A 25,607-nucleotide genomic window follows, 5' to 3' on the forward strand; every position below is an offset into this window, starting at 1 on the left:
TTTCCTGTGTCCGGGCTGGGCCCACCGCCATCTCTGGCCTCCATGGCCAGGCCCGCCGCGGCAACCAGTCCTCCTGGGTGTGCCTCAGCCAATCAGCCGCGTCCACCGCCCAGCCAATCAGCTGGGCACTGGGACGCACATTCCATGGCACACCCAGGAGAATTAATATAATAGCTTAGTAAGGACAGGAGAAAGACCCAGGCCACGCAGAGGCCAATTGCACAGGCACAGTGGCCTCCAAAATGACTGCTGTGCCAGAGGGGGAAGGCCCAAATGGGCTGAAGCATGAAGAAAGGCTGGTGGGGGAGGGGGAACCTCCATGGACACCCCCCCCCACTGCCTCCAACAACTCCCCAGAAGGGGGTAAATTTTTAAAAAAATTGTTTTAATTTTTTTTAAAAATGTCCGCAAACAGTTGTGGGGTGTTCAGTCCAGTCACCTGGACTCAGAGAGTTCACTGTTAAGCAAGGTAGGAGTTTGAGTGGAAGCAAGGTAGGAGGGAAACCTGGGTAGCTTTTCCTCCTACCTTGTTTCACACAATCACTTCTATCCAGATTTTTCTCCTACCTTGCTTCCAAGCAACCAAAAATTGGGAGTACACACAGCTCCCCAACTCAGATAGATCACAGTTTCTGATTGTGTAAATGACTTCAGTGTCTTACTCTTGTTGATATGACTTAGCATGTTTGTACTCTCAAGCTTTACAGGATGCTTGTTGAGTTTTTCCTCCGATTATCTTGTAATTCTAAGTCCCACAATTTCGGTTCCATGTTGTGAGCTGCCCCGAGCAGTAATGTACTGGAGGAGCGGGGTATAAATATTTTAAATAAAATAAATAAATAAATAAATAAAAAATGTGTCACTGGGATAAGAGGCTATAGTTGTGGAAGAACCCAAACAGCTTCGCCCACATAAAAGCTATTTAGGAGAGGGTGAGGTTAGTAGTTCAAAAGGTTCAAAACACATTGATTAATTACTGTTTACAAGATATGTCATTGCAGCTAGTTTTATATTGTTTTGAAACAAAGCAAATTAAATATGTATTTTTTAATCTGAAAATTGTTATACTGAATTTACAGTGTAAATTTAAAAATAAACAATAAAAACCAAGATGTATGGAACACTGACTGACATGATATACGAGTCCTACAGATAGTAGGACTTGTGGGGCCACTGCTGCAGATCTGGATGCAGTGGTGCGGTTGTAGAGAACCGGCAGTAGCACTCACAGTGATACCGCAGCTTTCCCCATTCACCACAATGGGAAGAAATATGGTAGCTCTGGTAGCACTACTGCTGGTTCTCTACAGTGGTACCATGGCTTCCGGGTCTGCAGCAACAGTGTTGCAAGTCCTACCATCTCTGTAGGTATAGAGAGACACTTCAGCCCAGTACTGTGTACTTCCAAGTTGGGCAAACACAAAGTTTGTGCAAATGATGTCACACACGAATAGGTCAATTATTCTCAATGGGCTTACTCTTGTGCCACATCATTAGTACAAATTTTGTGTTTTCACAATTTGTCAAACTTATGTGCACACAACATTACTGCATTGATGTGCCCTTATGTGGTGAGTCAGCCACTGTCAACAGTAGTAGGCTTCTTGTATTTTAGAACAGGTTTTTGGTTGATAGGATGAATTCCACTGAAATAACTGAATCTACATGGTTCAAATCACATGGGAAGACCCAAGTTCAAATTCCCTGTAACGATAAAACGTACTGGGTGACTCTGGGCCAGTCACGTATCTCTCATTATAACTTACTTCGCACGGCTGTTGTTGTGGTGGTAGTGAGAATAAACATAATCATGTGCACCATTCTGGGCTCCTTGGAGGAAGAGCAGGGTATAAATGCAAATAATAAAATAAAATAAAATAAAATAAAAGTAAAATGGCTAGCACTGGAAACTTTCAACAGGCCAGGGCAAGGAGTTAATATTTATTTATTTGTTTGTTTGTTTGTTTGTTTGTTTAGTGCATTTTTATACCGCCCCAACCCAAGGTCTCAGGGCAGTTCACGACAAATAAAAACAAAACATTAAAATCAATTAAATATTAAAAACAGTTTAAAACAAATGAATAATCCAAAATTTAAAAAGTTACAAAGTTAAAAAGCGAAAAGGCCTGGGTAAAAAGATAAGTCTTTAGACCCCTTTTAAAAGCCACTAGAGATGGGGAGACTCTTATTCCCACGGGAAGCGTGTTCCAAAGTCTTGGGGCGACAACAGAGAAGGCCCGTCCCTGGGTGGCCACCAGATGACATGAAGGTAGCCACAGACAAGCCTCCCCTGATGTCTGCAGTGAATGATGGGGATCATGCAGAAGAAGACGCTTTCTTAAGTTCCGTGGGCCTCAGCTGTTTAGGGCTTTATAGGTTATAACCAGCACTTTGTATTTTGCCTGGAAACTTATTGGCAGCCAGTGCAACTCCTGTAATATAGGAATAATGTGGTTTCTTCGAGATGACCCGGAGACCAACCTGGCTGCCGCATTTTGTACTAATTGCAGTTTCCAGACTACGTGCAAAGGCAGCCCAACATAGAGTGCATTGCATTAATCAAGCCTGGAGGTTACCAACAAGTGTACTACTGTTTTGAGATCATGAACCTCAAGAAATGGACGCAGCTGGTGTATCAACCGAAGCTGATAGAAAGCACTTCTGGCCACTGCTTCAACCTGGGGAACCAGGGAAAGGTGTGGATCCAGAAGCACTCCCAAACTGCATACCTGTTCCTTCCATCTAGAACAGGTAGATCAATATTGCTTCCCGAGTGACGACCCCGCACAATAAGTACCTCCGTCTTGTCTGGATTCAGTCTCAGTTTGTAATCCCTCATCCCGCCCGTTACTGCTTCCAAGCAGGCACTCAGGGAAGATATGCCTTCTCCTGATGATGTTGACATGGAGAAACAGATTTGGGTGTCATCAGCATACTGATAACACCCAGCACCAAATCTCTGGATGATCTCTCCCAACGGTTTCATGTAGATATTAAAAAGCATTGGAGACATTATGGAGCCCTGAGGGACCCCATATAAAAGCTCAGATTTTGAAGAGCAACAGTCTCCAAGCAACACCATCTGGGATTTGCCAGAAATGTAGGAGCGGAACCACTGCAAAGCAGTGCCTCCCACCCCCAACTCCCTCAGACATTCCAGAAGGATACTATGATCGATAGTATCAAAAGCCGCCGAGAGATCCAAAAGGACCAACAGAGTCACACTTCCTCTTCAAGTCCCAATTGGAGATCATCCATCAGGCCAACCAAGGCAGTCTTCCACTCCATAGCCCATCTGAATAACATTAGGTTGTTATTAAAGACGACCCCATAGCCCGTCCGAATAACATTAGGTTGTTATTAAAGATGTGCAATTTGATTTGTGTGTGAATTGATTCATGCAAAATTGAGATGATTCAAGTGATTTGATCTCAAATTGAATTGTCCCTAAAATGAAGGTCCTGATTCAAGGTCTAATAGAATAACCCCTGATTTGACACGAATTGATTCAAGTGATTTGAATTGTGGGTGCCATTTTGTCTCTGTGTCTTTCTCTTACTGATTGGTTTTCTGGCACTGGCTTCTGATTGGCTTGAGATCTCCTTGCTTCTTGGTTGGCTTGTTGTCATTCAAGTTGGCATGGGCAACTGTGCCCCCCTTGGCTGGGTGGAGGAAGCAGGGAGGTGGGATGCCAAAGGAGGGATTTTAAAAATGTTTCTAAGGGGCTGCTTGGAAGCAGACTGACAGAGAGCCATTTTGTGCCCCAGAGAAGGATCAGAGAGACTACAGCAGCACTGAGAGGAGAGCAGAGACTGGTGGTGGTATTTTGAGCCAAACAGCCTGCCTGCCTGGTCCAGTGATTGGAGAAAAAGACAGAGCGTGCCTGATGGGCTTATCTGACTCTCTCTAATTATTTAATCCTTTTAATTTGTAGTGCTGCCAGCAGCTGCTTTTATTTTTTTATAAGTATTTCTTATACACCAGCCCCAGTGGCTTGAACTGGGTGCTGCTTGGAATTTATTTCCTTGTCGTCCCCCCTTCTCATTGCTTGTATCAAGCCCCCTTTAATAACTTGGGTACTGTGACCCCCCCCCCCCGGTTTTAAAAAAATGTACCAGCAGCCCTCAGGCTTTAACTGGGAGCTGCTTAGCATTTTATTTTATTTGGAATTCTTCTTATTCTTCATAAAGCCCAGGGCTATTTTCACACTCTCTATATGCTCAGGATACAGTTTACCAAAATACAGTTCACAGTTTACTCCAGAGTGGAAAAGAGAACCTGGTTTGCACTGCCATCTAGTGGCCTGTGAAGGGAGAAGTAGGAGCAGGGAAAAGAGAAGGACAGCTTCAAACAAGCTGCATCATTGAAGAGAAAACTGATACAGGACATGTGGAGACAGGAAAAATAAAAAAGGCATTTAAAGGCATCTTTACTGGTCATGATGGAAGGTTGGAGGCACTGCTGGGGCTCGAGGGCACTGCTGGCTTGTGCTGAAGGGAATTGTTTGCACTCGGGTAGCAGGTCTTGAAGGTTTATGGTCCCCGGATCAAAATGGAGACAGCTCACTGTGCCCTAGTTTCCCCTTCTCAAGCAACTATTGACATAATAAATGTCTCTGATGGACTCCTGGTGAGCGGGATCAACCTCAGGGTCTAGGCAAGTTAAGTGCACACAACCCAATTGGCTCGCCACTGCAGTGGCTGGCAACCAGTGTGCTGCCAACCAAGACAGCCCAAAAATTCTGGATCGGTGCCTATTACCTCCCTTTCTTACAGTCTCTTGGGAACTGTCATGGCTCAGACTTCGGAATCAGAAGAGTCAGAGCAGGAAGACTCGCCTGCTAGTGAGCCACAGCAGCAAGATTTGGCAGAGAAACTAGACTCAGGACCTGAGGATTCTCAACAGCTGCCAGACTTGAATTCTGATGTGGAAGAGCCTGGGATTCCAACTATTCTGAGATGAAGTATCAAGAGGCAGGCTCAGAGGGACTCACGCAGGTGCAGGAGATAACAGGAAAGAAAGCCAAACTGCTGACTCAGGGAAGCCTGATTGGTTCCTGGTTCTGTTGAGCCATTTATATTCAACAGTCGCTCATGGCTGAGTTGCTGTTTGCAACTTCACTGGCAGCAGATACTGTGCTCTTGGAATTATATCTTTTCCGTGTTCCAGTTTGTCTTGTCTGTACTTCCCTGTATTGTTCCCTTAATTCCTTGTTCTGTGTCCTTCACTTGTTTCATTCCTTGTTTTGTCTTTTCTTCCACTTATTACTCAGTTATTGTTAGAGGGGAGTACCTAGTTTCAGTTCAGGGGACTTAATTCATTTACTGTTTTCTTCGCGAGCCTTTTACTTTCCTTCATCCAGTTTCGTTGCTGCTTTCTGTTTACTCTCTCTCCGGGGGTTGAAAATCCTGTAGGGATTGCCAGGCTATCAGTTTACGACAGGAAGGCATGGGCAAGGGTGAAGCTAGGGGAGAGAAAGGCCCATGTTCACCTCTCTCCCCAGAGGCCCCTCAGAGTGAGGAAGATAATGAAGATAAAAGGTGGGGTGGACCAGGGTAGGGATGTGTGAGCAGGAATTTGGACTGGCTTGACATCCAACAGGCCTTGTTCAAGGGATCAATGTCGAGCTGGCCTTGAACCGAATCTGCCCCAATTCAGCTCAAGAATTTAAACAAACTCACCACCTCTGGGGGTGCAGCCACAGCCACGGGGAGGTCTACGAAGGTTCCCCCCCCCACAGGCCTCCCTCAGTATCATAATGGCCTGGTTTGTGTAGTTTTCTAGGAAGTTTTGGTGGTCATTTTGGAGACCAACGAGCATGCAGAATGGACACCTGCTGCATGGCCAGGATCACACAGTTGCCCATTGTGCATGCGGGGTGGCATCCAAAATGGCCACCGCAACTACACAGAGGCCCAGAATGGGCTAAAAACTGCCCATACTTGGCTGTTATGATGCCGGGAGAAGACGGCAGGGGGAGGGGGATCCTCTGGAAACTGCCCTGCAGCCAAAGCAGCACCCCCAGAGGCAGTGAGTTTTATTTTGTTTTTAAAATAATTTTTTAATCCACCAAATTGGGGGTCCACAAAACCAAACATTCCTGGTCTGGTTTGACTTGAACCAAACCAGGCAACTCAGTTTTGTGCACACCCCTGGAGCTGGGGGCCCCTTGGGAACTGGGAGGACCAGGTTCTTTGACTCCATCTGCTCAATTATAGCCAAACCCCTGGGCAACGGGTTCCTGTGCCCACACACAATTTCCATCCTGGGCTACCATACATGTCCATACTGGAACTATGAACCATAAACATGTCTTCATGACAAAAACAAATTATCTTTTCAAGGGAAAGCCCACAGATTACACTCCTGGATTTCACATGATAGCTTCTTTATCAGGAGGAAACTGCATCTAAAGTTCTTGTGAGTGGATCCCAGGATGTAAACAATGACCAATAAAAGGGCTGCACTGTGCTAGTCACAGGTCTTACTGTCCTTGGGGTGGCTTCCATTCAAGTGAGGTGTGTATATGGGAGAGGTGTGAGTATGGGGAAGGAAGGAAGGGTGATTAAGGATGATTAAGACATTCAGAGTTGCCAACTAATTTATAATGCTGTGTATCAAAGCATAGTGTGTAAAGCAATTACAAAGGCATATGTGAAGCAAATGCTATGCATGTAAAGCAAAGGCAATTCTATTCTGTTAATACAATCACTGGAAAGCAATACAATGGCATACTGATACATCAATGGCATATTAGTTCATTAGCCAAATACATCTTCTTTCAACTATGAAAACTACAATTCCAATAAAAGCATATTTGGTCAACCGTATGTTGAGTAGTCCATTACATCCTTTATTAGAGAAATCCTGGCAAGCCCAGAAACTGGCCTAGAGTTTGGCTCAAATCCCAAAGGCCCTGATCCCTGGACCCCCTGGGGGCACAACACTCCCCTGTTTGAGTCAGCCCAGAGAGAAAACAAAGAGAACAAAGCTTGGCAGACTCCAACTGAACACGCTGGAGTAGAAGCCCCCAGCTGGATGCCAGAAGGTGAGAGGTGTCCCCCCCCCGCCACCTTGATCAGGTTATTAGAGTTCTTTAAATAGAACCTAGTTTGGGGAAGGGGGATTAGGTGGGTAGTGGCAGTACTGTAGGACAGGAGGGGTGGGTTTGGGTTAGAGAGGCAACAAAAATCCCCTACCCTTTGTCTTCTCTTAGACTAACTTGCCCCATTGTTGCTGGTCCCCTAACAATGAAAAAAGAACCCAACCCCCCAATAAACCCTGCTTCTTTATTGGGGGGGGGATTTAATGCTTCTAGTTTCTTTGTGTGCACTACAGAGCTATAGAAAGCGCGGTGTATGGTAAAAAGTAAAGTGTGTCGTCAAAGTCGATTTCAACTCCTAGCGCCCACAGAGCCCTGTGGTTTTCTTTGGTAGAATACAGGAGGGATTTACCATTGCCTCCTCCCACGCAGTATGGGAGGATGCCTTTCAGCATCTTCCTATATTGCTGCTGCACGATAGAGTACCAGCAGGGATTTGAACCGGCAACCTTCTGCTTGTTAGTCAAGCATTTCCCTGCTGTGCCACTTAAGGTGACTTGCTGTGTGTGGTGCACAGAGCATAAATAGACCACCCTTGACCTCTTACTCCCTTAAAGGTGCTTCTTCTCCCTGCCGCCGCCACCAGTTAGGGCTTAAAATTTTAAAACCCCCAAAATATCTGAGAGGGTGCGAGCCAGGGCCAGAAGCAGATTGCCAGGCTGAGGGAGGGGAAATGCTGCTGGTCACCATGGGTGACAGTGAGAGGAGCTTACTCCCCCAGTCACCCCGCTGCTGTGGTGCTGAACAGTTCTCACCTATCCATAGAAGCCTGGTCCTGCAGCACAGCTGCATGTGGCAGCTGAGGTAGAAGCGGGGGGTGGGGTGGGGGGCTCGCCTTGTTAGGCAAGACACTCTTCTTCCTGTGGTAGCAGAGGAGGAGGTATAATTGGCTACTAGCCCAGCCATATCGCTCTCTCCATCCTTCCCAACCCCTGTTGACAGTCTGACTCCCCCTAGAGCTTTATAGACTCTAAGATTTGAGGATTTCAAGATTTTGAGCTTTTAAGCCTTAGGGATTTTAATATTTTAGGATTTAGATATTTAAGGAGTTTAAGACTTTAATCACGATTTGTATGCCTTTTTGTGCCATTTTAAAGACACTTCATTGTAACCTACTTTATGCTGGTCAAAGACCATAATAAAGATCTATTTGGATATTATGACACCATATTATTTATTTATTATTATTATTATTTTGCATTTATATCCTGCTCTTCCTTCAAGGAGCCCAGAGCGGTGTACTACATACTTGAGTTTCTCTTTCACAACAACCCTATGAAGTAAGTTAGGCTGAGAGAGAAGTGACTGGCCCAGAGTCACCCAGCTAGTTTCATGGCTGAATGGGGATTTGAACTCGGGTCTCCCCGGTCCTAGTCCAGCACTCTAACCACTACACCACGCTGGCTTTTTAGGTGCCATACTGAAGTTTTGGGGTTCCCACCTTTATTTCCTAAAACCACACATATCTGACATTTCTGCCAAATGACATGCTTTGTAGACCAAAATGCAGGATTCAGTTTATTTTTTGCCACATATCTACTCCACTAGTGGAAAGAGTATGGTGACAAGTTTTCCAAACGTTAACATTGCTTTTAGGATGCATCTTGCCACTTTTAGAAAAAGCTGTGAAGAGCAGCACTCTTTTTCAAAGCTGAAACATATAAAGAACTGTCTTAGGTCAACCAAGTGATAGAAAAGACTATCTTCACTTGCACTACTCTCAACTGAGAATGAGATTTGGCAAAAATTGAAATTGGAAGGTGTAGTCCATGATTTTGCTAACAAAAGGAGCCACAAAGTTAAAGTTGCATTTACTTAAGTCAAATTTGCATTTACTTAAGTCAGAGCTAATTTAATTAAACTTAATTCCGTTATCCACACTATACTTTGTACTATTTTGTTATGCTGTTAAAGTAATTCAATTAAAGAAATTATTAAGTTTGATTTAGCAGTTTTCTTTTCTCATTTTTTGTGTCAGGTGAAATTTGGGGGTGGGTGAGCTAGAACTTTCTTGTATACTTTTGGGAGCTCTGTAGGCCCTAGGCACTGTGCCTATTTGTGCCCAATGGATAATCCAACCCCAGGAGGGAGGGGGATATTTGGGGCATAGGGAAGGAGGGGAAAGTTCCACATAGGGCAAGGATTTCACGTGTTTCCTTGGGATTAGTCCTAACATGACATTTTGTTAAATTTGTGGAATGTATCATGCCAATATTTACCTAAGACAATAGTAGTAAGAAGATTATTTGGGGGGAAGGGGCAAACAAGATATTGCAATGGTAATCTTCAAATGAAAGTGAAAGCACACTCTGTGTACAACATAACTTCCATTTTTAAAAGAGAAATATGCTGAAATGAATTCAGACTGGTTTCCAGTCTGATATATAATTTAAGTTGGAGATCACTAGTGATACACTTGCAGACCACTATGGACACTATTGGGAGAGGGAATGAATCATGGGCATATAATAAATACCCATGAAAAATTAAATGATATCTCTTGCGGTACCATTTACAAAAAGTGATGTGTTTCCTTTTATAAACCATTAAATGTCAATGGAAACTGGACAGGTGCTGAAGGTGTATTTAGGAGAGGCAATCACTTCCTTTCTTCTCAAATTCATATCCTATTGTTTCCTAAGCTATGTTTTGTCTCACTTTTCCTTGCAAGCTTGCTCAGTAATCACAGATTTATTTATTTATTTTTATTTATTGTTAAGTTTATATACCACCTTTCCATTAAAACAATCCCAAGGCAGCTGCATCTGTTCTCCAAGATCTGGAGTCTGGACAAGATGATGGGGAACTGGAAAGTGGAAGAAATACAAGACGAAAAGCAAGACAGGAAGAGGGCTTTGCAGTTCTTTCCCAATAGCAGAAAAAATGCCTGAAATTGCTGCAGCAGAAATTTGAACATGGCTGACCAGAAAATGAAATGTGCCAAGGAGGGTGCCTTGAACTGTGCCACAGAAAAATAGAACATCAGCTTCCTAACATATATCATTGTGGCAAATGGACACTCACAAGTTCTTCACACATGTTGCTATATGGAGATTTTCTCTGTGTATGAAAAATATTGTGTGAAGGAAGTTTTAGAATATGTCTTTGAGATCAGTCAAGCAACATTGTTATCCAAGCACTGAGGCTTGACAAGGATGGTTTGCATTCATGAGTGTGACTGAGTCTGACTCAGTATATGGCAGCTTCCTATGTCCCTACCCAGCTTGCAGGTCAGCCCCAACTTATAGTCCAAGACTGGACCAGGGAGAGGGAGCTTTTCCTCAGGTCCAATACCTGGACCTTGCTCCCAGCCCTGCTAATTGGTTGGGGGCCTTGGGCACTGCTACACAGCTGGAACTCATCTGGCTAAGCAAGCAGGACCAGTCTCTTCTTCTTCCAGCCGCCTCCCACACATGGCCCTAACAGAGCCCCCGGAGAGTTGTGCTTAGCAGTTTGAACAACTATTCACTTTGTACATTCTCAAGCATGATCTACTGGAGTTTTTGTTTCTAGTATATCCAGGATATTAATGTTCTTTTAAGATATTTGTTTACATTTAAAAACATTTCAGTTTTGTTAATTTTAAATAAATACTTCTATATCTGTATGTGAAAGGAAAGCGTTCCATATATTTTCACCATGACCTTTATATTTCTCCTAATATCACAATTTAACCTGATAACCTTCTTTTCAACTGGGGCAGCCAGCAGAGATAAAACTTTGTTCTGTGAAAAATGTAATTATGCTGTCTCATAAGCATTTTTCACATATATAGTTGATTTCCTTATTGCAAAAGCTGTGCATCCATTTCCCAAAGATGTTTTTGGCTTAGTGCTTATTTTGTCTGTTGTCTTTTTCGTTCTAATGCTTTTTGCAAAGCCAGGTGGATCAAGTATTTATTATTCTGGATGTTGTAGCTTGTCAGGTTCACCAGTTTATCAAAATTATCTTCTGTGTACTTAAAACATTGTACTCCATACGGTGAATGTGGACTACTCACATCAACTTCACCCTCCTTCATTTCAGAGGGGCTACGTTCTACACCTGCAAAACATTGGTTAAGATATTATTATGGTCCCAAGAACAGTCAAAGATATAACTGAAGCCATAAGTATGCTCTATAATCCATGAATAATTATTTTGGGATGCATATAGTGCAGTGTGCTATCCATGGAAGACCAGGACGCATGCTAACTCTGTATGAGTCAAAACTGCATCCTATTGAGCCTGCAGAACTTCTGTGGCTCCTATGAACTGCGTCACCACTGCGCCAACATTGCCCCAATCATTTCCAATGTCATTACAGCAATATCATTACAGTGGTGATGCAATTCTTAGGAGCCAAGGAGGCTCTCCAAGCTCAGTAGAAGCAAGGGCATAGTATGGACTCACACAGAGTCAGTGCGCACACCCTACTCTTCCATGCAAAGTGTGCTGTACTGTGTGTCAGCCACTGCTTACAAATATGACCGAACAAGAGGACCTTACATTGTTCAGAGCTCTATGAAAACAGATCCTGTCTCACTTGTTCAGCCTCACTTGTTCGATCACTTCTTGCCCTATCTATAGACCTGCAAAAGCTGATCAATGCCATTTTTACACCTGAGACCTGATTAGGTATGCTAGAGGTTGCAAAAAAAAAAAATCAGAAACATGTGGGCAGGCTTCCATATGGGAAGCTGTTTGTGTGTGATAAAATAAAGTGTGTGTGTGTGTGTGTGTGTGTGTGTGTGTGTGTGTATCTCTGTCTCTCTATCTCACCAATTCCAAACACTGTTCCACCATGACAGGATAAATTATTTAAGAGCAGTCACTATTATTAGATAACAACATCCCAGCATTTTGTGATATAACACAGAAATGAGTAAAGAGGGGCTAGGTGAAGAAAAAAGATATATTTCAAGAAGACTGACATGCAGATCCTCAAGATATTTGCAGCTGATGTTCCATGGAGCAGCTTTGGAAGTCATTAAGATGCAAGAATGGATAAGAAGCATTTTCTTATGGATTATAATGTATCCATAATAGGATATCTATTTAATTTCTTTTACATGTTTTAGCTGACATTCCAACTCAATTTCTTTGAGGAAATCCCATTGAAATTAAAAAGACAAGTTAGGCATGCCTAGATATAGTGGCTGACATCCTGATTAAATTTGCTTGAGGAAACACCATTGATCTTAAAAGGACAAGTTAGCCATGCCTATGGTGATTCTCTTTATTTAACAGAGGGAGAGTAACTGGCACTATCCACCCCTAGCACAGCATCCCTCCAGTGGCTGTTGCTGGTGTCTATCTTATGTTCTTTTTAGATTGTTATCCCTTTGGAGATAAGGATCCATCTTATCTTTATAATTAATTCTCTTAGCCAGGCAGCGTGGAGATGTGGCAAGGCAATTCATGCCGGCGAGGGAGGCACCTGATTGGCTGAGCTCTGTTTGGCCTGCGGAGGCACCTGATTGGCTGGGAGTTGGCCCGGCCATTGTGAGGAGGGATCATCTGGCTGCAGAGATGGGAGACAGTGGGAAGGACTGTCCCTGGCCTGGCACCAAAGGGGGTGAGTCGGACATGTGTGCCCAGGATTTGGCGGCGGAACTCTCGCAACAGGCTATGAGAATTCCAAAGTGAGGACTGAGGAGGAGAGGGGGAAGAAAGTGTTGGCAGTCGCCACCGCCTGGCCGGCTAGTGCAGGAGGGGGAAAAGAAAGGCGGCAGCGGGCGGACGGGAGGGAGTAAAAACGGCGGCAGTGGGGCCCTTCTTGGCTGCCCGCTGCAGCTCTGTGTGTGGGGAGGAACGGGAGGGGAGGAGGGCTGGAGAGCACAGGCCGGAGGGAAGAGAGGAGAGACCGGGGCAGGAGGAAGAGAGAGGGGGAAACAGCCTGCCCCCAAAGCGCTGCACAGATGCTCTGTGCGGGGTTGGCTAGTTTATGTATTATATCTCTGTGTAAACTGCCCTGAGCCATTTTTGGAAGGATGGTATAGAAATCGAATAAAATGAAATAATAATAATAATAATAATAATAATGCTTTTACATCCACACACCCAATTCCATCCACTTTATACATTTTAACTAATAAATACATTACAGAACAACACGGATGATTATTATCCAAACACTCTTGCAAGCTCCCACCAATGTTCTGCTTCTTACAAATACTTAACCAAGCAACCTTAATAGCATTTCAGTTTACCTGAAATTACAATCTTGAAGACTCTTTATATGTACTACAATCTGATAAATGCACTCTTGATCCATCTGTTGACTCATAACAAAATCTCCCTATTTATCTCTAACAGAGATCCTGACTATTCCCTATTCCATCACATTAAAAAAATCTGCTTGGTTTTGTTTTAGCTTACATGTTTTGTGTAAAAAAAATTAAGTTTTAAAAATATATTTTACACATTAAAGAGTTCATTTTGAAGTTTGTGTTTGGAGCAGTGCAAGGCATATTTCACTGCTGGCATATATTGCATTATAGAAAACCCAATAAATAGGGGCTGACATCCAGACTAATGCAGTGCTGGTGCTGCTAATGCTGGATCCATTTCCCCTTCCATTTGAATCCCAATGTGATTGATTGATTGATTGATTAAGTGCTGTCAAGTCGGTGTCAACTCTTAGCAACCACATAGAGAGATTCTCTCCAGGTTGATCTGTCTTCAACATGGCCCTTAAGATCTCTCAGTGATGCATTCATTGTTGTCGTAATTGAGTCCATCCACTTTGCTGCTGTTGTCCTCTTCTTCTCCTTCCTTCAACTTTTCCCAGCATTATGGACTTCTCAAGGGAGCTGGGTTTTCACATAATTTGTCTGAAGAATGAAAGTTTGAGCCTGGTCATTTGCGCCTCGAGTGAAAATTCTGGATTGATTTGTTCTGTGACCCATTTGTTTGTTTTCCTGGCTGTCCATGGTATCCTCAAAAGTCTTCTCCAGCACCAAAGTTCAAAAGCGTCAATACATTTTCTATCTTGCTTCTTCAAAGTCCAGCTTTTGCATCCATAGAGTGTCACGGGAAAAACCATTGTCTGAACGATTCTAATTTTTGTAGGTATGGACACATCATGACATCTAAATATCCTTTCGAAGGCCTTCATTGCAACCCTATCAAGTGTGAGTCTGCAGCGTATTTCTTGACTGCTGGATCCTTTACTGTTGATGGTCCTGCTGAAAATATGTCCCTGAATACTGCATGGCCCTCAGGGCCAGATTTTTGACTACAGCATGCTTCAGAAGGAAGGGGAAATTGCCCCTCCCTCCTAGCACCAGCACAGCGTTAGAGCTGCATTAGTCTGGATGTCAGCCAGTATGTTGGTTTTTTTTAAAGAGTAACATGGCTGGAGTTATTATTAATATGGATTCATTGTTGATAACTTACCTGGTGCTTTATATTTTCTGAATGTGTCATTTACTAAAGGGAAAAAAACCACAATGGGTGCTGTTGAGCTCCCAGCATCTTCCAAAATGTAGCACTCCTTTAGATCCTTATTCTTAACATGACTCAAATCTACTTTGGGAAATGGAATCCCTTGTTTTGAAAAGTATCTGGAAGCTTCGTCTAAAGCCTGGATTACCATGGAACAAAGCAAAAAATAGAAGTAAAACCACATGCAATGCCTTTATGCTTACCAAATATAATTTATTTCCTTTTTTTAAAAAGGGTGTTTAGGTTTGTGATCTTCCATATCAATTTTAACTAGTAATTTGCATTGGGCACTGAAGGAGAGTTGCATGGGGATATGTGGGGTTTGCACATACTTCCCATTCCCCCATTCCCCCAGGATGGCATACTGTGCAGCCTGCACATGTGCCTCTGTGCATAGGCAGAGGGAAAACATGGATCTGTTGAACTGTGCCCAATCTTCCATGCAAGGGCATGGCACCTTCAGTAGGATTCAACTGGACCTTTTGTGGTTATATACCACTTTAGAGAGTTCAAACTGTCCACACATGTGAGGAATCCCAAGCAGAAGAGTCCCTTTTATTAGTGTTTGCAGAGGATGAGTCAGCATGGGAGAAGGCGAGGAAGGGCAGGAAGACAGATAGATTTAAAATGGAGGGAGAAGCTGTAGAAGCAGCTATGAATGCAAGTTGGGCCTCATAAGGAAGGCACTTCCAGCCTCCTAGATGTTTGTGAAGGAATGCCACCACCACTCCCATCTACAGTTGAAACCTGGTAAGGCAATGAAGTAATTGTCTACATAGGCACACAGAACTAAAAATACCTAGAGTTTCTAGCCCATGTTGAGCGTTCAGGGCATTCTGTTTCACAGCAGGCTCCATGACAAGGAGTAGCCCACCATCTCGGAGATATAATTCTCCACTCTTTCTCACAGCATACTTTTTCTCAATAATCTTTACAGCAATAATCTTTTCTTTACAGCAACCCTATAATATAGGTCATCCTAGGGAATTCATGACAAAGACAAGATTTGAATAATGGATCCCCTGGATCACGACTCAGTCTCCTTGTCACTAAACTACATTCACTCTCAACTGTTCAATGATAAAGAATGGCATGAGAGAAGGGTGTGATGGTTAAGCTTAAATGAACAATAGGCTCAAGGAAGCAAGAGATAGCACAGGGACATGAGTAGCGCTGCCAACTGTTCCTCATTATGTGGGACGTCCCTCATTTCAGGGATGAAATGTTGGTCCCTATAGGCACAGCATTTGTCCCTCATTTTGGTGGTGGGGCAATCAGCTTCTTATTTTGAGAATTTTTTGGTTGAAAAGTGGTATAACTTGAATATGTTCTAAATAATAACAATGCTGGCACTATTCAACAGGATATAATTCAATTACATATACGTCAATGATACTCAGGCTCTTGATTACCACTGCATACACCTGCCAGCCTCCCAGCCAGCCAGCCAGCCCCCCCCCCCCCGCCAGCCCCCCCCCCAACTTATGTCCCTCATTCTGGCAATGAAATGTTGGCAACCCTAGACATGAGATAGTACAGAGGACTCCATGACCATTACCAAGGATTGGCTAGGAATATGTAGCCCTAGGACCACAAGTAAATTCTAAATTTACTTTTAATTTAGAACACATAATTTTGTCCACAGTTCAGAGGACCACAGTAAAAAAAACCAAAAACCAAAAACCCTGGTGTAGGAAGGCAAACAGAACTGAAACCAATACCATCAGCAAGTGGTGGGAAAAGGATTATGTAAGACAAGACTGAGGTAGAATTAGGGAGCAAAAGCTGAGGAAGTGAGACTCTGGAGGAGGAGGAGGAAAAGGATGACTGGCAACGCCCCTCCTCCCTGAGGTGCTTGGGGAGAAGGGAGGCTTGCAGTTGTGCCTCATGAGAGGCAGAGGCTTCCACTCTGAAAGCCAGTTCACCATTGCTGGACTTCCCTTTTTAAAAGCATGGACTTTCCTGAGGCTTGGGCTACATGTTATTTTGGCTTCCACATGAAGACTGCTCAAGAGGTTCTGTGTGGCAGCTGCTGTTCATGGGAATTGGAGCATGTAGAACAGCTCACAGTGTTTCACCCATCATGGCACTGATATGAAACACTACTGGCACTAATATGAAAACTCCATAAAATGGGTCAATCCATGTGGCAAGCCTACTGTGTACAAGCATAGAGTACTTGCCATGCAGAGGCTATCTGAAGCAGCCTCCAGGTGATGCTCATAACATAAGCACATGTAAAATTTTTTTAAATATTTTCCTTTAGAATTTGTCAGTGTACAAGCAGAAAGGGGCAATTCAGACACACAAGAACTTAATTGCAGTTCATCTCACCTTTGTTTGTGATCCTGAAGTATAATTTAAATGCAGAATGACATCCACTTTTCTCTCTGGCCTCATGAGTGGTGGGTAGCTGATGTCAATATAGGCTGCAGTATCTACGAGGGACAGGTATTCCGATGTTTCTGTCAACTGGTTAGGAAAAGTGTCCAGTGTTGTATCTGAAAAGCAAACATTTGTCACCAGTCAACAACAGTTTTAAGAAGATGTTTACAGCTTCTTTGATTATAATTTTCCAGTTGATCCTTGCCGAATATTTGATACGTGTATATCTGAAGTTTAGAAAGAGATTTGCTTCCGAAAACAAATTATTCCTTTATCCTGCAAACTGAGGATAATTGTACCTTTTACAATACTGATTATTATGTAGCAGAGGAAAACCCAAGCACAGCATCTCTCCAGTGGTGGTTGCTGGTGTCTTTTTTGACTGTGAGTCCTTTTGAGACAGAGAACCATTTATATATATATTTCTCTAAGGTGTACCTGTGGCTGATCCCATGTGTGGCAGCTCTCATGAGAGTTCACGAGCAGCTGCCAGATAGCCACGGGTACAGGCAGGGGAAGAAAATGGCGGCAGCAGCTGGCCAGCTGGCGGGGGAATGGTGGCAAATGGTGGTAGCCGGAAGAGGAAACAGTGGCAATCGGTGGGGAAGGCAGAATAAGAAGAAAGAAGGTGGTGGTGGGTAGGCAGCGGGCACGGAGAGGGCAATGCAGCCTCTATCTCCGACCCACCTGCCAGACAAAAGGAAGGATGTCATCATGTTTTATTGATCGTTGTATTGACTATATTTGTTACTCCTATTTCTGCTGGCCAACGGCCATAATACAATTGATGACCCTCTTTGCACTAGACCACCACTCACTCTGGGCCACCCCAGCACCCCACAAGTGGCTTTAAGGTTTTTCTCCATAGGGAAGAATGGAGGTTTCAGCAGCCCCATAACTGCACTTGGGGCTGCTGGGGTGGCCCAGAGCAAGGGTGCCAACCACCTCCATGGGTTGCTAACCCATGGGGTACTGGGTTTTGTTGTTTCTGAAGTGTTCTGAGTGTAGATTCTTTGGTAGCATATAAGATTTTCAATGACAAACTATGAATCCACTCGCATTGCTAACTTTAAAGACATAAACTTCAAAAATCACTTAAAAATCAGCCCTTTGCCCAATTCCTTTCAAATAATTCTGATAGCTACCTGGCCCCCCTTGGGCACTAGCACCCACCACACTCTGCTCTTGGACACCCCTTTCCCCCTGACGTGAAGCTATACATTTGCTGACACTTCCATGCTTCTTTATGGAGAAAAACCTTAATGTCGCGTAAACTTCAAAAATCACTTAAAAATCAGCCTTTTGCCCAATTCCTTTCAAATAATTCTGATAGCTTCCTTGCCCACTTTGGGAACTACCACCCACCACACTCCACTCTAGGACACCCCTTTCTCCCCGACATGAAGCTATACATTTGTTGCAATCCTCATTATTCTCTATGAGGAATTCCAAAATAATTTTAAAATTCACCAATAATCAGAGGAGTGTCTGATTGCCTTGGAACTTTGTGGATAGTAGGCACCCCTGGTTGTCTAACACCTACCCCACTTTTGTGCCCCTAGGTGCTCCCAAATAGGGGATATGGGCTGGTTCGGGTCCTATTATACCCTATGAGAAAAATAATTAAAAATATTGAATGAATGAATGAATGAATGAATGAATTTCTTTATTACGGCCGTAGGCCAGCAAGAAAAAACACAATTGATAATTGGTGGTACATCAGAACTAAACAAACTGCTGTCAGAGGCTAAGAAGCAAAACTTGGCAGCATTATAAGGGGTCTGATACCTTCAGTCTACTAAGAACAATGTTACATTAAAGTCATCAGAGTGACCCAAACATTCCAGTAAAAGGGGCAAAGTCAAATTGTGTTGCATATCGGAGTAAAATCTACAGTATAAAAGCATGTATTATTGATTCATTTCTTCCATGTCACAAGGACACAGATGGTATATAATGGGGATTTTACTATATCTCTCCTTAAAACTCCCAGTCAGAATGATATATGCAGTGGAAAAGGAGATCAGACAATGTTCGACATATTTAGGTAAAGCCTTCCAAAGTTATTCAATTTGCAGGCATAAACGTTGGGAGGGAAGATAAACATTTAAACATAATGAGCTAAATGAGTTAAAAGCAAGAAGAAGAAAAAGCCAGAACCCACACTGCATGAAGTGGCAACTTAATAACCCTAGCCTGTAGGTTAAGAGAAACAAATAGCCCCAGTTCACCCTTGGGTCTGCTACCCAGACAATAATTGTCAATATAAAAGTCTTCTAGGATCCAAGTCTCCTGGAAGAACAAGATATCAAATTTAGTAATAAACTTTACTAGGTCAACAGATTTGTGTCTCCATCCTTCAGTGTTCCAAGATATAAAGGACATGTTGTTGGACAGTGATTGTCATTCTGGAGTGGCCTCAGGAGAGTTATCCATAGATTGGAGGAAAGCATCAAATAAAGATAAGAGTGCAGGAGCAGGTGAGACAACCAGTTGCTCGTTCACTGCTGGAGGGTCAGATTATAAATCCAGGGCTTGTGGCATTTGGTTATTAATTCTGTTCAAAGGCTGCTGATCCTTAGAGATCTCAGGCTCTGCCTCCGCAGCAGAAACCCACCTATTTTAGCCAGAAGAGGAATTCTCAGCTTCTTGAAGCTCCACAGCCAGCAATTTGGCAGGGCTAGAATCTTGACAATCCAGGGTTGCCATAAAAAGGGTTCAAGTTCAAGTTCTCATCATCAGCCCGGGGGGTGATCGTAGGATGTGTTACATCCGAAGACATTCCCTTAAAGGGCTGAAACCCTTCCAGCATAACACCACTATTCAAACCTCTGTTAACCAGAGCATCTTTTAAGTGAGATAGTCTGGCTACAATATCAATTTGCTCATTAACCGGGAGCTTTCCAAAACTTACAAACAAGGCTTCCTCTTCAGGCAAGAGGCCACCAATTTGACTATCAACCACCTTTTTAGATTGCACCTCAATTATTTGGCACTCATTACCTGGGGGCTTCCCAGAGCTTGCAGGCAAGGCTTCCTTTTCAGGAACCACCTTATTAGATAGTACTTCAATTATTTGATCACGAGGGCCAGTAATGTGCTTAATATTACAGTCCTGGAAAACTCTAGTCGCTCGAATTTTACAACGCTGAAACACACTTTTGATAGCTCAACATTTGAGAAACCATAGCCTTGGAAGAAAATGTTACAATAGCACGAGCGCTATAATAGTTATAATACAGATATCGAATATCAAGAACATCATTGGGGGTAAAAAAGGTCAAGCCAAGCATTCTCATTAGGTGAATAAAGTGAAACTTTCATTCACTCTGCTGTAACAGCCCTCGAGGCTTGGGAAAGTTAACAAGAGCTGCTTTGTAAGGGACCAGCCGCAAATGGCAGCTGTTATCAACTCCTGGGGCAGAAGGCTTCAATAGTTCAGGTGGTAAGGATGACTGGCTCAAAATGGAGGATTCCCTCCTAGTAAGCAACCCTGAGTCCTCAGAGGTTTTAGCTGCCTCCCCAGTAGAGGGCTCAGCCCCCAATAATTGCTCCAGGGGAGGCTCAACTGTCCCTTTAACAGCAGATTTCATCTTCTTCCTTTGATTTATTTGGTTCTTTTGGTTCCTGTCTCTGTTTTTAGTGCCAGCATGAGAGCTTTGTGGAGCATCTAGAATTTCAAATAATCTATTAAGGTTCATTTTTGTGCCCCGTCCTGATGCAATAAAAGGCCTCTTATTATTATTTTCGTTTTTAGTCCTGTGTTTGTATTTATGTTTGTTTTTGTTTTTGTTCTTATCTGTTTTTATATTAGTATTTGAGTTTTCCTTCTTCTGTGACCCTTTTTCTTTCACCTTGGCAAGCTGAGTAGGAGAATGTGTTATTCTTATTTCATCTGAATATAAGGCAGTTGAGGATAAATTGAGCAGAGATGAAGTAGGATCATCGGTTGTTACAGTAGCCTTCTTGGTAGCCATCTGTTGTAAAACTGCCTTAGTGAGCGTGGCTAGCAAGTTCTTACACTCCTCAAGAAATGATTTAATCAGTGGGATTTCCATGGACCAGGAGGAAGCGAGTCTGTTAAGCTACTCTTGCTGTTTAATCATAATTTCCATAATAGCAAGAGACCATTGGTCCTGATTACATGTGGAACCTCCATCACACATAGAGCCTCCATTATCGGGTGCAAAGGAAACTTGAGGTGTTGTAACAGGATCTTTGCAAGTAGCGTCCCCCAGACCAGAGTTAATTGAACTGGCAACTCTTATCTCTGCATTAGCAATCTCTTGAGCCAAGTTAGAGCATTTATTTTGCATCTCCTGAGTACTTGGGAAGTCCAGGCAGAAGGGTCCAAGAGACCTATCTAGGTCAGGTGTTGTCCCAGTCTTTTCTAAAGCCCTCACTGGGGTCAGCATTGTAACATCCACAGATTTAGCAGGAGAAAAGAAGTCAGTCAGTTGCCTGTCTGTTATTTTTCCGGCCCTTTGTAAATTGAACTCCGGCCTCAGCTGGCAAAATGCCCAGTGTACGATAAATGGCTCTAGTAAATACCATTTCATAAGGAGATGGTGATAGTTTATCCTCAAAAAAAGAGATAATTGCCAATTAACAAGATATGTTGCCAGCTGCATTTAAAAGAAAAAAGACAAAAGCACCAACCAAGCCATTAGCAGCATTAATGGACGAGCAAAGACTTCAAGGCTTCAGGAATTAAATCCACATAGACATAGGTAACCAACCTCGTATCGGCGAGTCGCATTTGGAAATAAATATCAAAGTCCTAAACCTTTGGCCAGCTTTTCCATTAAATCTCCCGGTTTATTTACATTCATTTGTTTAAAATCATTATCTTCAATAGGAGCTCAGATAGCTGCGTCTGTGCTCGCCAGCACCGGAACCGGAAGTCTTAAAAATATTTCAAATATTCATAAAAAATCATAGGGGTATCTGATTGCTTCGGGGCTTGCATGGTTGTTGGCACACATGGGTGCTCCACAATAAGGAATAATGGGCTGGTTGGAGTCCCATTATATCCTATGAGAAAAAAATAGAAATAATTTTCAAAAATTCATAAAAAATCGTACGAGTGTCCGATTGCTTTGGGGTTTGGGTGGCAGGTACCCCTGGGTGCCTGCTACCATCCTACCAATTTTTGGGTGTCTGAACCAGTTTGAACTGGTTCGAATTTGAACCAAACTAGGGGGAGTTTCGAGCAAAACCAAAACCAAACCACCCCCTCCTGGTTCAAACCTGGTTCGAATTCGAACCGAACCGGGCAAACCGGTTTTGTGCACATCCCTATTGCAAAGTTGATGGTGGGGAGGCACATGGACACACACACAGAATGCCAGGTGATCTCATAAGCCTACTGGAAAGTAGGCTAAAAATGCATTGCTAATGTCAAGGAGTAAGTGGGAACCCAGAACCCACCATCACGTGGAAACTGCTTGCACCACTACCCCACATATTCTAAGTCACACAAGTTGTAGCCCTTTGCTCCTCACTCCTCTTCATCGCTGCTTTTCCTTCTTATTCGTGAGGAGGTCGACTTATCCAAAGTGCAGTAAACACACCAACTTTACTGGGAAGGACAGGTAAACTAACAACTTGCCCTCCTCGCCTCCTCGCCACTTCTCCTCCTCCTTTACCTCCCACTTCTCTTCCAAGGCATGTTTTACTGCAAACCTCTAGCCAGCCCTGGTTTAGAACCTCGGCCAAAGTTGTTACAATTAAGATTACTGTTTAGAATATTAGTTCTGATTTATTGCCTTTGCCTACTCATACATTTTGCCTTCTATACCCCCAATTTGCCTTCTATACTCCCTTAATAAACTTTAAACTGTATTTCCGCTTCATTTTTTCCAATACACCAAACTTGCTCAAATTGATACTGTAACCAAACTGCTTCCCAAGCCAAGCTAATTTCTCCACTTTAAGCCAAAAGCATATTTGGCGCGTCTAACCAGGGCTCCACGGCAGTTCTGGAAACAGATCCTGTTCTTCGCTCTCCAGTTTTCAGCCCCATATAACAAACTAGTTAAGAAGATTTTAAGGGCAGGTTCCATCAACTAACCACCTGTTCCATAGCATAATCTTAAGATCGCATCTGGCATTCTGAGGGATTCAATTAATGTAGCTTTCTTATGGGAAAAAGGCTTTGGAATGCGCTCCCTAGTAAAATAAGAGCCTCCCCATCTCTGACAGCTTTTAAAAAGTCTTTAAAAACACATTTCTTCACCCGGGCTTTTAATTAATGTTGTTTTAATGGTTTTAATGCTGTTTTAAAATATTATTTTAAAATTTTAAATTGTTGTAATGTGTGTGTCCCCCCCCATTTTTGTCTTAACGAATGTTTTACTTTGTTTATATTCTGTTGTAAACCACCCAGAGACGTAAGTTTTGGGCAGTATAAAAATGTTTTAATAAATAAATAAATAAATAAATGATTCTTGGAAGGAAGGATTTGGACCAATAGTTTTGCAAGCTGTTCAAGAATCCAATGACTTTGGCTTGTAAATTGGGATGTCAATACTGAATAAATCCCAAGCATCAGGAGGAATAAGAATTTTAGTCCTTATAGTTCTTTTGTTCTTATCAGTTATTTATTATTTAGTTCTTATAGTTCTCTTAGTTCTTCAGACATCACACACATTTCTAATTTCAAATCCTGACTTTAGGAGTAGGAACTGATTTACAAACAAAAACCCTAGCAAGAGATGGATATTAGCTACAATCTGTAGCTAGTTTTAAAATGAAATTCATCATGTTTTCTCCAATGTAACCATTTTAGCAAATTATCAAAATTTATCAAATTTATCAAAAAATATAGAATGCCTGAGTTACTTACCTTTCCATAAATCAAAGTTCTTATTATCTAGATACCCATTGTTTAGTTGGAATTCTTTTAGGAAATTAAAGAACTCTGAAGTTGTTATACGCTTTGTTATGATTTCACGAAGGACTTTAGTAATCTTACAGGCAGGGATAACCAGCTGAGTATTCAGTTCATGTGGTGTTGGTGGTTGAGGAGGACTTTCCTCTGCAGATCAGTAGAAGGTTAAAGTGAATTAGTTGAAGCAGCCATATATATGAGGATCAATATTACAGACAAAAGTATGTTAGAGTACATTTAAAAAATCTTCATTACACATAGTCATAAAACATACTTAGGCTCGATTTAGATATTGTAGCATAAACATGGCTATGGAAAAATACAGGAAAAATCACCCTGCTGTATAAAGTCACTAGAATGGGCTCTACAATGAGGGACCAGATAAGTACAATTTTAAAAATCTCTAACCAAACCTGACTAACCAATATCCACGACCTTGTCCCGGGTATATCTGTGCAAACAGCTTTCTTCTGAAGTGTCCAGACCACGCCAGGCATCCAGTAGGTTATAGGAAAACACATTACTCCACATACCTGTATAGAGAAATTATTCAGAGCTAGTAAGAAAGGCTTAAGAACATTAGAACAGCCCTGCTGGATCAGGCCCAAGGCCTACCTAGTCCAACATCCTGTTTCACACAGGGGCCCACCAGATGCCTCCAGGGAGCCCATAGGCAAGAGGTATGTGCATGTCCTCCCTCCTACTGTTGATCTCCTGCAAAGGGTATTGAGAGGCATCATGCCTCTGAGGCTGGAGGTGGCCATTGATAGACCTGTCCTCCATGACTTTGTCTAAGCCCCTTTTAAAGCCATCCAGACTAGTGGCCATCACCACATCCCATAGCAAAGAATTCCATAGATTAATTATGTGCTATGTGAAAAAGTACTTCTTCTTGTCAGTCCTAAATTTCCCAACCTTCAGTTTCATGGGATGTCCCTTGGTTCTGGTGTTGTGAGAGAGGGAGACAAATTTCTCTCTGTCTCCACTCCATGCATAATTTTATACACCTTGATCATATCTCCTCTTAGTCACCTCTTTTCCAAGAGCCCCATATGCTGCAGCCTAGCCTCTTAAGAAAGGTGCTCCAGGCCACTGATCATCTTGGTTGCCCTCTTCTGCACTTTTTCTAGTTCTACAATATCCCTTTTAAGATACGGTGACCAAAGCTGTAAGCAGTACTCCAGATGTTGCCGCAACATAGATTTGTATAAGGGCATTATAGTATTCGCATTTTTATTTTCAACCCCCTTCCTAATGATTTCTAACATGGAATTAGCCTTTTTTCACAACTGCTGCATGCTGAGACGACACTTTCAGTGAGCTGTCCACCATGGCCCCGAGATCTCTCTCCTGGTTCATCACCAACAGCTCAGATCCCATCAGTATATATGTGAAGCTGGGGTTCTTTGTCCCAATATACATCACTTTAGATTTGCTTACACTGAACCGCATTTGCCATTTTGTCGCCCACTCACCCAGTTTGAAGAGAACTTTTTGGAGCTCCTCAGAATCTGTTGTGGATTTCACTACCCTAAATAGTTTGGTGTCATATGCAGATTTGGCCACTTTGCTGCTTACCCCAACTTCTAGATCATTTATGAACAAGTTAAAGAGCACTGGTCCTTGTACAGATCTCTGAAAGACCCCACTACATACTTCCCTCCATTATGAAAACTCTCCATTTATTCCTACGCTCTGTTTCATGACCTTCAACAGTTATCAATCCACACCTGAACCTATCCCCTTATCCCATGAGGGCTAGGTTTACTCGAGCCTTTGGTGGGGAACTTTGCCAAAAGG

The 25,607-nt window shown here is 42.8% G+C and overlaps 1 protein-coding gene across 3 annotated transcripts in view; it reads right to left on the minus strand.

Moving 5' to 3' along the window:
- Nucleotides 1–6,597: 6,597 nt before the first annotated feature.
- LOC128340806 (cytosolic phospholipase A2 epsilon-like) overlaps nucleotides 6,598–25,607 on the minus strand; it is an 86,072-nt gene continuing 67,062 nt past the window's right edge. For all 3 annotated transcript variants that reach the window (XM_053286525.1, XM_053286527.1, XM_053286526.1), the window contains 5 exons: nucleotides 24,230–24,340; nucleotides 23,763–23,954; nucleotides 16,865–17,031; nucleotides 14,483–14,669; nucleotides 6,598–11,146 (listed from right to left, as the gene is read on the minus strand). In XM_053286525.1, the coding sequence (XP_053142500.1) occupies nucleotides 10,938–11,146; nucleotides 14,483–14,669; nucleotides 16,865–17,031; nucleotides 23,763–23,954; nucleotides 24,230–24,340 (866 nt within the window). In that variant the 3' untranslated portion in view covers nucleotides 6,598–10,937. The remainder of the gene's footprint in view (nucleotides 11,147–14,482; nucleotides 14,670–16,864; nucleotides 17,032–23,762; nucleotides 23,955–24,229; nucleotides 24,341–25,607) is intronic.

The sequence above is a fragment of the Hemicordylus capensis genome, chromosome 1 (assembly GCF_027244095.1).
Source record: "Hemicordylus capensis ecotype Gifberg chromosome 1, rHemCap1.1.pri, whole genome shotgun sequence".
In the NCBI taxonomy this organism is placed as follows: Eukaryota; Metazoa; Chordata; class Lepidosauria; order Squamata; family Cordylidae; genus Hemicordylus; species Hemicordylus capensis.